The 13,457-nt window shown below is 32.7% G+C and overlaps 1 protein-coding gene across 1 annotated transcript; it reads left to right on the forward strand.

The window, feature by feature from the left end:
* The first annotated feature begins 1,335 nt into the window (after positions 1-1,335).
* On the forward strand, positions 1,336-4,550 carry LOC112754629 (WAT1-related protein At5g07050). Its single transcript, XM_025802326.3, has 7 exons — positions 1,336-1,743; positions 1,848-1,910; positions 2,026-2,142; positions 2,236-2,491; positions 2,859-3,017; positions 3,118-3,269; positions 3,975-4,550. The coding sequence occupies exons 1-7, from the start codon at positions 1,523-1,525 to the stop codon at positions 4,258-4,260; spliced, it is 1,254 nt and encodes a 417-aa protein (XP_025658111.1). The 5' UTR covers positions 1,336-1,522; the 3' UTR covers positions 4,261-4,550.
* The last annotated feature ends 8,907 nt before the right edge of the window (positions 4,551-13,457 follow it).

Here is a 13,457-nt window from a genome sequence, read left to right on the forward strand (position 1 = left end):
AATAAAAAGTAATGATTCCTAATATTTTTTTAAATATTTATTTTACCTATATTTAATTGTAGAATAACATGAATTTTATTTGTTTTAGGATAAAAATAAAATATTTTAAATATTAAAAATAAAATTGAAATTTAACTCAAATATTAAAAACTGCAATAATATATAATACTTTATCCTAAAATAAAAAAGACTAAAAACATACACATTGAAATTGGAAGCGTAAAATAAAAGAAGATGCAGATAACTAAACTGAAGAATATATAATGATCCACTTGGCATTTAATAAATAATGATAATCAACAGTTAAAATTTTATTTATTTCCATTAGGTTACATACATTTAGGAGTTTCGAACTTTAACAAAATTGTTCCATGTCTGTTGCTTTTCTTAATACATTGACTTTATTTTATCTTGATATATATAGTAGATATTATAAATAAGTCTATAATATATAGCGAGTCAATTGGAGCTCTTCATGCTTATATTTCTTATATTCATAGAAAATAAATCTATATATTTCATATAAAACCCTGAAATTTTAGCATCAGCAATCACCAAACTCTAGGTCGTAGAATAAGTGGAGGGGAACCCACCATCCTCATCATTCACTACCTCCATGAAACTTTAGGCAAACTCTACCTAATTGCGTATCGTTATTATGATGTTAATTTGGACTTAATTTTTGCAAAGTTGGATCAAATACTTTCTTGAGAAAATATGTATCAGGTAGAATTATGCTAGACTTAAATTTGATATTTAACGATATTTTGAGCAAGATTATTGAAATCAATTAAAGAAACACTTCGGAGTTTTTTTTTCTTTAAAAAAAAAAAAAGAGAACAACGAAGTTACTATGGAGTGTTTTTGTTTTATGTGAAATATTATATCAATTCACCAATAATTGTTCTTGGATTTAATTTTAAGGAATTCATTTTTATTTAATAATATTTAAAAATAAATGAGAGAACAATCATTGTTCTTAATGAAGACGTTTGTTGTATATTTTGGTTGTTGAGGCTTAGTGATGTATTTGTTGTGTTTGTCAAAAACTTGTGATTTTAATAAATTTTTGATAATAATACTAGTATAATTATAATTAACCTTAATTTGTGTATTTTGAGTAAAAGAAATCTAATAATTGGAACAGATATTTTACCACGTGGAATCCATATTATGTGAAACGCAATGCATGCACTAACTAATATAGTAGTAGTATTCTATCCAATAAGGTACAACATGCGCTTACGTAATAACAATAATAATAATAATAATAATTAATAACAACAATAATGAAAAAGAAAGCAAGTGAAGTATTGACGGTGAGAAACAAAACACATACAAGTATACAACCATACCCTCAAACCACCCTTATAAATACCCTTCGAGGGTCACCATTTTCACTTAGGAGACACAAGCAACAACAACAAAGTGTTTCTGTGTGTTCTTCCTCTTCACTACTCAGCCTTCTTCTTGTTATTATTACTACCCTTTTACTTGTATACAAGAGATTAAAGAAAAAAATATGGAAGTAAACAACAACAACAATGGTGGATGTTGTTGTGGAAGTCTTTTTCAGAGGTGCAAGCCTTACATAGCAATGATATCTCTGCAATTTGGGTATGCCGGAATGAACATAATCACAAAGGTTTCTCTCAACCGCGGCATGAGCCACTATGTTCTTGTTGTCTATAGACATGCCTTTGCTACTGCTGCTATTGCTCCCTTTGCTCTTGTTCTTGAGAGGTATACCACTACCAACCTTACAAAACATGACAATGGATCACATATTTCATCGCCTTTCTTTGTTTTCAGTCCTCTCATCACACCTTCTTTGTTGTTTTTTGTAGGAAAGTGAGGCCTAAGATCACATTCCTTATGTTCATGCAAATGTTTGTGTTGGGTCTTCTTGGGTTAGTACATAGTTTTCATTGAAATTTAATTGATCAATTAATTAATATCGTAACAACATGCTCTACAGAGTTTAACTTTTCCCCTGTTTTCCTCTGCTCTGTTCTGTTCTTATAGGCCTGTGATTGATCAGAACTTATACTACATGGGTTTGAAATTTACATCCCCAACGTACTCGTGTGCTCTAAGCAACATGCTCCCTGCAATGACGTTTGTGATGGCAGTTATTTTCAGGTATAGAATTCTCTTCTGTTTGATAACTATCTCAAGACACAATCTTTCTGTGTTAAGAGTTGTTGGCTGATTTTTTGTTGGTATAAATATTAGGATGGAGAAGTTGGACATGAGAAAAGTGAGGTGCCAAGCTAAGGTGATTGGAACAGTGGTAACAGTAGTTGGGGCAATGTTAATGACATTGTACAAAGGCCAAGTCATTAACTTCTTCTGGTCTCATTACATGCACCACCCAAGAAACTATGTACCTGATAACACCACCACTAACTCTGGTGAAACCGATTGGGTCAAGGGTTCCATTCTTCTCATCTTTGCTACCCTTGCTTGGGCTTCCTTCTTCATCCTTCAGGTAAACCAAGACCTATTTTTGTTCTCCTTTTAGCGTCCCTATTCTTACTAGGATATAATTTCTATACGAGTAATGATGGGTAAACATTACTGTGTTTCGAATATTCTTATTTTTTAAGAATTTCAGATGTTTTTTTTATGTTAAATATTGGCTGTAATGTTAGTTGTGTAATATTAGCTACTAAAATGATATATATTATTATATTAATAAAAAATGTCTGACTAATTTATTTACTATCTTAGAAGTCTTACAAATATAAACATGTGAATGAATAACCGTTTAATAGTATGTTTTTAACCTTTAATTATTAAGATTATAATTAAAGTATTTGAAGAATAAAATTGGTTATTTTGTGTGATTAATGCAGGCAGTGACATTAAGAAAATACCCAGCTCAGCTCTCACTAACTGCCATAGTGTGCTTCTTGGGAACACTGCAATCAATTGCAGTAACCTTTGTGATGGAGCACAGTCCAAATGTTTGGACCATTGGCTGGGACATGAACTTGCTAGCTGCAGCCTATGCTGTAAGTCTTTCTTTTTTTTTTTTTTTTTTTTTTTCATTTTTAATTTGTTTGATGAAATTTGTGAATGAAATGATGAGAGTGTGAATGGTTGTGTTTGCAGGGGATAGTGTCATCAGGTATTGCATACTATGTTCAAGGGATTGTGATGCAAAGAAGAGGACCAGTTTTTGTCACTGCTTTCAGCCCTTTGATGATGATCATTGTTGCTGTTATGGGATCTTTCATCCTTGCTGAAAACATATACCTTGGAGGGTAATTCCTTGCTTCCTTATTCTTACCAATTTTGCATAAATATATTTTACATTAATAGTACAAGAGGATGAGTCAAATTTATATAAACAATAAATAAATAATGCATACAAATAATTTTTTCTCTAGTTGATTATAGTTAGTTTCAATTTTATTTATTTTTTCTTTTCTTTTTTTTTTTCACATCCACAATCTGGCTCTTAAGGATTTGCATCATTCATTATTATAATAGAAAATTTCATAAATGCCCTAAGAGTAGGACCATTTTTTGCTTGGATCATTGGTGTCTTTCACTTTCATTATAATATGGATGATACAATAATTGATGTTTAGATATGAAGGATAGAAGAAGAAAAGAAAAAAAAAAATAAATACGTTTTTTTTTCTCTTAACAATATTTAAAAATTTCTTCACTGTTCTAGCACCCCATCACTATTCCCAAAGAACATTATCATTTCAACTTTAATTAGCTTAATAAACTACTTTGCTTTCATGCGGTTTCGTCTCACAGCTTATACAGTTCAACATAGTGATTGCTTTCTTCAATCATTTTCTTATCACAAATCAAAAGTTTGAATCTTTTTCATTTAATGAAACATCACCATCACCCAAAAATAAACAAAATAAAAATATGTGTTCAGATATATTGAAATGCTATAGTGCAATTATTGATGTAACGTTTTTTTTTTTTTTTAAATGTGGTTACAGTGTAATTGGAGCAATTCTTATAGTAGTGGGACTCTACTCGGTTCTATGGGGAAAATACAAGGAGCACAAAGAGAAAGAAGCAGAAAATATAATCACTGATGAACCAATTAAGTGCTGTGGTAACCAAATTGCAAGGTTGGAAACTGTGATTGAAGATTCAGAATCAAATGACATTGAGATGCAAAAGGGTGATGATAATAATAATAACGAAGCTTGCAACGAACTAAGCGTGACAATTATTAGTAACAATAATAATAATAATGATAATGATGTTACAAAAGCTTGAACTGGTTGTGATTAATTAATTAATTAGGCCATGGTGAAAAATAATAGAGGCTGCAAAGAAAAATGGAAGAGGGTTAATGAAAAGAAGAGAGAATTTGAGAGGGGGGGTTTTTGTGTACCTTCGTCCTCATCACTATCTTTCTTAGGAAACTTAGCTGAAACTTTTTCTTTTTTTTTTTTAATTAAATTATGACTGTTTGATTAGGACCCTAAGTGCGGGGCCTAGTTGTCCATGATGTAACTTAAATTTTGCATACTTTGGTTAATGAAAGATTTTTAAGAAATTCCAAACTTCTGTGTCTTATATCACTGAATAAATTTGGTGCATTATACACTGATAATCTAATAATAATATAAATTTTAACTATATTTTGTAAAAAATTTAATTTTAATGCACAGATGGTGTAAAATAGTTTATGAATTGAATTAAACTTGGTGCATTATTTAAGTTGTAACTATGCATAATTCGCAGAATTTGATGATGTATGTGGAATAGTAATTGGTGACATTTGAGAACACAGATCTCATGCATATACATGGCTCCAAGACAAGAATTGACAATAGATTCTAAGGGTCTAATCATATATATTGAAGTTTCTCAAATTTAAGAATATGATGCTCTGCTTATTTGGAACCTTAATTAAGCAACCTAGTTGATGTAATTGGAAACTTATAATTAATTAATTAATTAATTAAGCATTTATAATTATCATATCAGATGCGAATTTCTACTACAAGGTTGGCTGAATATTAAAAGAGGCAAATTAAAGTAATTAAGGGCACCACTCACCTATAAATTATTAAGATTGGAATGTTTAATAGAAGTATTATTTATACAGAGATTTAAATTTTTTGTCACACGTGACCATAAATTTATGTCATAATACTAAAGAGAGTATGATATAATAATTAATAAACTGAATTGATCCTTTACTTAACAAAACTGCATATATGAAGTTTGGTAATACAAAAACTCTTAAAATTTATATATAGACCGACCTTTAAAAAAAACAAAAATTCTGTTGTTACCCTTTTTTTTCTCTAACGCACAATATTTCCCTTTTTGTACTGAAGTTTACAAGGGTTTCTGGCCAAAATTTCTAAACAAGAAATTTAAAGTTGTTAAATTTAGATGGAGAAATGTTAAATTTTAGTTATGGTAGATGAAGATATGTTAACATATATAATACAGAGATCATAAATGAGGTACGAATTAAATATTGTAATGTGAACTGAGGATTAAGCTTGCTTATTAAAGTTTTGATTCCGGTGAATTAGTTAAGAGTGGTGAAAGAATATTTCCCCGAATTTCAATGGAAAAATATATATGTCAACCTTCTTCTCAAGGACAGATTCTATGCTATCTCTGGATAAGCATCGAACTCTATACACAACAAAACATAGCATAGATATATATCCTATCTAGGGACGAATAATTACGCCATAGATTCCAAGGGATGCAACCTTGGATTATGTTAATATATAAGATCACATAGCCTTTTATAGATGAACATTGGAATTGATTCTTGACATTTTCTTTCCTTATTTTTTTTTGGGAAAATTTAATTGTGTTACCATCATGTGTCAATTTAAAGTGGGCGATTAGGTGGACATAATATTTGCTTTGTTAGATAAAATGCCACCAGCCAACACCACCTTTTGCTCTAACTTTCTTGATTTACAACATATTCGTATTTTAAACAGAAATGCTCTCTGATTTGTTCCAATTTATCTTTAGTTTGTGTTTATTATTCTACTAAATGAATTTCATTTCTTGGTTAGTTAATTTATGTAATTTCCTTTGATATCTTAAAAATATTATTCAGCTTTTTTTAACTACAAATAGCAAGAATTTGATTTTGATATAGTGAAAGTGTAAAAGTATTGTAAAAGTCACTCAATTACATCCGTCTTTTTAGATGATCATTTATGTGATCAATGTAAAATATATTAATAAATTTGACAAAAAAGAATTAGATCATTTGCAAAGCACAAATGAGACAATTTAGATCCATTTTTTGATAGACTAATAGATTTTCACTTTTTTCATTTACAAGATTATTGATAAATTGAGAAAGCTTTTCAATACAACGAACAAAAAGATAAGAGGATAAGGGATCTCCCTTTTGTAAGGGTAAAAGTCTCCGAAGCATAACCATTCCAGAGGACATTGAAAGATGAAGTGTTAATGCAACATCCAATAAGGTTTATGATGTGTGGGAGAATGTTGGCATCTGCTAAGTTTCCAGTATGAAATTCCAATTTAGCATATCATAGGCTTTTCCAAAGTCCACTTGATAGCTATGAAACCTATCCGACTTTTTTTGAATCTTATGGAATGAACCACTTCTTGAGTAATTATAATATTGTCAATGCTAGTTCTCCCACGTATGAAGCTGGATTGAGTATTTAAAATAAGTTTTGTCATGATTGGCTTCAATCTAGTGGATAACGGCTTGGTAACAATCTTGTAGCAAACATTACATAAGTTTATAGGTCTGAAGTGTGCAAAACTCTCAAGATTATCCACTTTGGGAATCAAGGATATAAGAGTTTGGTTGATCTGGCTTATGCTTAACAGGTTTGCAAAAACCTTTTCAACCCAAGTATAGACAGTAAGCCCAACTTATCCCAGGAATGTTGAAAGAACTTAGGGGGTAAACCATCAGCTCTTGGAGCTTTTCACCTTCCCATATAAAAAACTGCTACTTTAATTTTCTTATTAGTAGGGTCCTTAGAAATACGCTGCTTCTCATCTTCGAAAAGAACTGAAAAGTTCCCTGAAATAGAAAAAGATAAAGGAAAATGATTAATATGATCCTCTGAAAAAAGTTTCTTAAAAAATTCATTCCTAATACCTTAAGCACATCCGAATTATCAGTCGAAGTGTCATCATCAATTTTAAGAAAAGAAATTTTGATACTCTTTCTTCTCCCATTTGCTTTAAAATGGAAGTAGATAGAATTTTTATCCCCAAATTTGATAATGTTGCACTTGAAAATTTGAAATTAATAACTCCCTTCTTGAACAATAATTTTTTTATAATCCTTCCAAAGATCTTTTTGAAGTTTTTCAAGGAAGGAATTATTTTTGAAAGAGAGGTTTTTGTTAATACCCTCTAGGCGAGCAAGAATTTTATTTTATTTTTCTTGAAAATGTTACCAAAAATATTTTTGTTCCAAACTTTGGGTTTGTTAGTAAAAGAAGAAATGTTATTGTACATTCCAAGCATCATTTACAAGATTAGTATGATCATCATGAAGTAATCAAGGTGCAAGAAAATGAAAGGGTTTATTAGAGTTATCATGGTTGACAAGATGAAAATCTATCAAAATCGGAAGATGGTCAGATTTCAGCTTTGGAAGATATTTAATCCTTGCCATTTAGTCCAACCAAGGTTGCTGAGGACTCTGTCCAATCTTCTCTTGATCTAAACCCATACCACATAATGGAGGACCAGTAAAATCCACCTCCATAATACTAAAGTTGTACGAGCAATCAATAAATCTATTTGCAATCATAGAGAGATTGAAACTACCCCCTAAATCTTTGGCAAATTTGATGGCATAGAAATCCCCTCCTACACACCAAGGACCATTGTAGAATTGACAATCTCCTCTAGCATTTGCCAAAGGTCCCTCCTAGTGGAGGGGTTAGGACTACTGTAGATAGCTGTGAGGAACCAAGGTTCTTCTTCGTTCCAAGAGACTTTGCAGTGGATTAGTTGCTTGTGATTGTGCAACACTTCAACATCCCAAAAATTTTTATTCCAGAGGCACCAAACACCTCTGGAGAACCCCTCTGCTTCACTGATGCTCCAAATATCATCTCCCATATGTTTAATAATATTTTTCCTTTAGGACCTCAAATGTGAGTCTCAAATAAACATATAAAAGAAGAATGATATCTAGAGCTCATGTCTTTGATAATAGTAGAGAAGCCTTTAGAAGAGGCTTCTTTGCAGTTCCACTTTAAAATATTCTTATTGATCATCATAAAGAAGAATAATAAATATGAAAAGGATACGGAAGCAAAAAGCCTTAGCAATTAGAGGATTTTTCTATTTTTTTCATAGGGTCAAAGTCCCTTGACACTATAGTGTTATTTGGCTGGTCTTCCACCATGTGTTTCGATCCCAAGTTCGTGTGGTTGGGAGGTCTCCCGAATCAAAAGATGGATTATGGATGGTTTGAGTGCTTGTCTGTGAGCAGGATGGATCTCATTGAGGCTTCCTCGTTACTCCATAGATAAGGTTAATAGCTTTCCAACGATGGGCATATGCCCTCCTTCTTGATGGATTTTTGCCTAATCCTTCAACATATGGCTAAAACTCATCCAATAATCTTGATGGTCTCCTTGTTTACCCGTTTTTTTGTTGCTAGACAATCTCATAAGAGATGATGACTTTGCTTGGGCTGGCTTAGGTTGGTTGATCCGATTCTTTCCTTTTTGGGCTACTGCGATATTTTTTCTTATTTTGATTTACTTTTTTGCCACCATGACAGGTTGCTGATTTTTAGATTTTTGAACATTGGGGGTGCGATTCTGGTTATGTCCAAATTTTAACCCTTGAGTTTTCAACACTTCCTTTCCTTTAGTTGAATGATTATTTCCATTCTTATTATGATTTATTTGGATTTTTTTTCTTCCCCTAAATGCGATAAAACATTAAAGCAAGATTGTTATTTTTTAGAATTCCCTTCTTTTTAGACTCATGATTTGATTGCTTTCCTCTTCTGGCATTTTTCTTAACAACCATCCAAGTGCCAAAAGGGAAAGGTTGTTGCTGGTCATTATTTTCCATTTGTAGCTGGTTATCTTTTTTATTATCATTAATGTGACTTGCCTTGTTTGAAATGAAAATTTCGTTCACCATCGAATCTTTTTCTGATTGGCTATGGTTCTGGCCCTCACTGTCTAGTGGCTGTCCTGGCAGGCTACTAGTGGGGTTTACTAGTGGTGAATAGGGAGTGTCCTTGACCATAGTGGCTGCAAATGTTCTAGAAGAGATCATCTCCGAGCATTCTTCCTTCCTATGGCCATATCTACTACAAGTGAAGCAAATTAAGTGTAACCCCTTGTACTCCAAAAGGAAGTTTCTTCCTAGAGAAGAAAAGGATGGAACAAGTTATTGCCAGAGATTTACCTGAACACAAATTTGAGCAAATTTTTCTCTTGAATATATAGACGTGTGTCGATCAATTTTTAGTATGGTATCTAAAGAGTTACCCACTATCTAAATGAAGCATCTGTTATAGAGTTTAACAAGTAAGTTTAGGATATGACCTAGATAGCTGCTTTTTGAATTCCCATCTCATGAGGAAAAATAGAAGCCTTCATCTCTGAACCAAAAGATAGTGGTCCTTAATCATCTAGGAGAATTCGAAGAGTTCATATGCATAGTCTTCATAAGCATGAAACCGAATGGTGCACGAAATTGTGATTCACACTTTTCACAACTCCGCACAACTAACCAGCAAGTGCACTGGGTTGTCCAAGTAATACCTTACGTGAGTAAGGGTCGATCCCACAGAGATTGTCGGCTTGAAGCAAGCTATGGTCATCGTGTAAATCTTAGTCAGGCGGATTCAAATGGTTATGAGGTTTTGATAATTCAAAGATAAATAAAACATAAAATAAAATAAAGTTACTTATGTAATTCAATGGTGGGAATTTCAGATAAGCGTTTGGAGATGCTTTGTTGCTTCTGAACTTCTGCTTTCCTGCTGCCTTCTTCCAATCATGCGTGCTCCCTTCCATGGCAAGCTGTATGATCCTCTCGGATGAAAAATACCAGGTACGATCTCTGTACGGCTAATCAATTGTCAAATTTCTCGTCTCGGATGAAAAATACCATGTACAGCTACCGCACGGCTAATCATCTGTCGGTTTTTGCTAGCATCGGAATAGGATCTCTCTATCCTTTTGCACACTGTCACTGCGCCCAACATTCGCAGGTTTGAAGGTCTTCACAGTCATACCTTTCCAGATCCTACTCAAAATACCACAGACAAGGTTTAGACTTTCCAGATCTCAGGAATGCTGCCAATGGTTCTAGCCTATACCACAAAGGTTCTAATCTCAGATTCAGATGCTCTATTGTCAGGAGAGATGATGCAAATCACGGATCAGAGACCCAAGAGAATATACTCTGGCTGTCGTCCAATGACTACGTTGAACATCATGTAGACCGCTTGTGGTTGTCAAGCATGCGGATCTTGGCTAAGCGAGTAATGAAGATAGTGGGTGATTGTCACGGGTCACCCCTTCATTCTAACTAAACTGAATTAAGTACGAGAGTATATCGTGGAGAAGAAGTAAGCGTGAATTGAAAGAGAAACAATAGTACTTGCATTAATTCATGAAGAACAGCAGAGCTCCGCACCTTAATCTATGAGGTGTAAAAACTCCACCGTAGAAAATACATAAGAGAAAAGAGGTCTAGGCATGGCCGTGAGGCCAGCCTCCAAACATGAACAATGGCATAAGCTAGATAATACAATAGTAAAAAGTGCTATTTATACTAAACTAGTTACTAGGGTTTACAAAAAATAAGTAACTAAGTGCAGATAGTGCAGAAATCCGCTTTCGGGGCCCATTTGGTGTGTGCTTGGGTTGAGCATTGAAGCTTTTACGTGCATAGGCCATTCTTGGAGTTAAACGCCAGCTTGGGTGCTAGTTTGGGCGTTTAACTCCAGTTCTGGCGTTTTACGCCAGAAAGTTTTAGGCTGGCTTTTAGCGCTAGTTTGGGCTATCAAATCTCTCGCAAAGTATGGACTATTATATATTTCTGGAAATCCCAGGATGTCTAATTTTCAACGAAATTGAGAGTGCACCAATTGGGCTTCTGTAGCTCCAGAAAATCTACTTCGAGTATAGGAGGTTCAGAATCCAACAGCATCTGCAGTCCTTTTTCAGCCTCTGAATCAGATTTTTGCTCAGGTCCCTCAATTTCAGCCGAAAAATACCTGAAATCATAGAAAAATACACAAACTCATAGTAAATTTCAGAAATGTGATTTTTGCATAAAGACTAATAAAAATATAATAAAAAGTCACTAAAACATACTAAAAACTATGTAAAAACAATGCCAAAAAGGGTATAAATTATCCACTGATCACAACACCAAACTTAAATTGTTGCTTGTCCCCAAGCAACTAAAAAGAAAATAGGATAAAAAGAAGAGAATATATAATAAATTCCAAAAATATCAATGAAAATTAGTTTCAATTAGATGAGCGGGACTAGTAACTTTTTGCTTCTGAACAGTTTTGGCATCTCACTTTATCCTTTGAAGTTCAGAATAATGGGCATCCATAGGAACTTAGAATTCAGATAGTGTTATTGATTCTCCTAGTTCAGTATGTTGATTCTTGAACACAACTACTTTATGAGTCTTGGCCGTGACCCTAAGCATTTTGTTTTCCAGTATTACCACCGGATACATAAATGCCACAGACACATAACTGGGTGAACCTTTTCAGATTGTGACTCGGCTTTGCTAGAGTCCCCAGTTAGAGGTGTCCAGAGCTCTTAAGCACACTGTTTTTGCTTTGGACCACGACTTTAACCGCTCAGTCTCAAGCTTTTCACTTGACACCTTCACGCCACAAGCATATGGTTAGGGACAGCTTGATTTAGCCGCTTAGGCTAGGATTTTATTCCTTTGGGCCCTCCTATCCCTTAATGCTCAAAGCCTTGGATCCTCTTTACCCTTGCCTTTTGGTTAAAGGGTTATTGGCTTTTTCTGCTTGATTTTTCTTTTTCTTTCTTTTTCTTCTCTTTTTTTCTTTATTTTTTTCGCCATTTTTTTTCGCAAACTTTGTGTTTTTCACTGCTTTTTCTTACTTCAAGAATCAATTTTATGATTTTTCATATTATCAATAACATTTATCTTTTTTCATTATTCTTTCAAGATCCAACAATTTTAACATTCATAAACAACAAATTTAAAAATATGTACTGTTCAAACATTCATTCAGAAAATAAAAAGTATTGCCACCACATCAAAATAATTAAGCTAACTTCAAGATGATTTTCGAAATTATGCACTTCTTGTTCTTTTGCAAATAAAAATATTTTTCATTTAAGAAAGGTGCGGAATTCATGGAATAATTCATAGCTTTAAGACATAGACACTAAACACTAATGATCATGTAATGAAGACACAAACATAGACAAAACATAAAGCATAAAAAAACGAAAAACAGAAAAATAAAAACAATGAAATTAAAGAACGGGTCCACCTTTTCGACAGCGGCTAGTTCTTCCTCTTGAAGATCCTATGGAGTGCTTGAGCTCCTCTATGTCTCTTCTTTGCCTTTGTTGCTCCTCTCTCATGGCCTTTTGGTCCTCTCTAGAGTGTTGTGCTTTAGCTTCTCTTAGCTTCCTCTTCAGAGTCCTTTCAGGTTCAGGATCAGCTTCAACAAGAATGTCTTTATTCTTATTCCTGCTCATATGAAAAAGAAGAGAACAGAAAAGAAGAAGAATCCTCTATGTCACAGTATAGAGATTCCTTTATGTGAGTAGAAGAAGAGAAGAATAGAAGAATGAGGTAGAGAGAGAATAAGAAGAATTCGAACACAGAGAGAGGGAGAGGGTTCGAATTATGAGTAGAAGAGAAGTGTTAGTAGATAAATAAAATAAAATAGAAAGAGATGAGAGAGGGAGTATTCGAATTTTAAGAAGAGGGAGAAGGAAAATATTTTTATTTTTATTTAATTAATTATGTTAGAATTCGAAAATTTAAGAAAAGAAATAAAAGCAAATTGAAAACTAAATAAATTAATTAATTAAAAAGATTTTTTTTTAAAAAAAATGTTAGTTAGTTTTCGAAATTAATGAGAGAGAGAAGTAGTTAGGTGGTTTTGAAAAAGATAAGAAATAGTAAACTTTTTAAAATCAAACAAAAAGTCAAGTAGTTAATTGAAAAAGATTTAAAAATAAATTTTGAAAAGATAAGAAGTTAGAAAAAGATTTTGAAATTAAATTTTGAAAAAGATATGATTGAAATTTATTTTGAAAAAGATTTGAAAGAGAAATTAAAAAGATTTGAGAAATAGTAAGTTTTTAAAATTAAAACAAACAAATCAAACAAGTAATTAGTTGAAAAAGATTTGAAAATCAATTTTGAGAAGATAAGAAGTTAGAAGAAGATTTTGAAATTAGAGTTTTGAAAAAGATATGATTTGAAATTTA

This window comes from Arachis hypogaea, chromosome 16 (assembly GCF_003086295.3).
Source record: "Arachis hypogaea cultivar Tifrunner chromosome 16, arahy.Tifrunner.gnm2.J5K5, whole genome shotgun sequence".
Classification (NCBI taxonomy): Eukaryota; Viridiplantae; Streptophyta; class Magnoliopsida; order Fabales; family Fabaceae; genus Arachis; species Arachis hypogaea.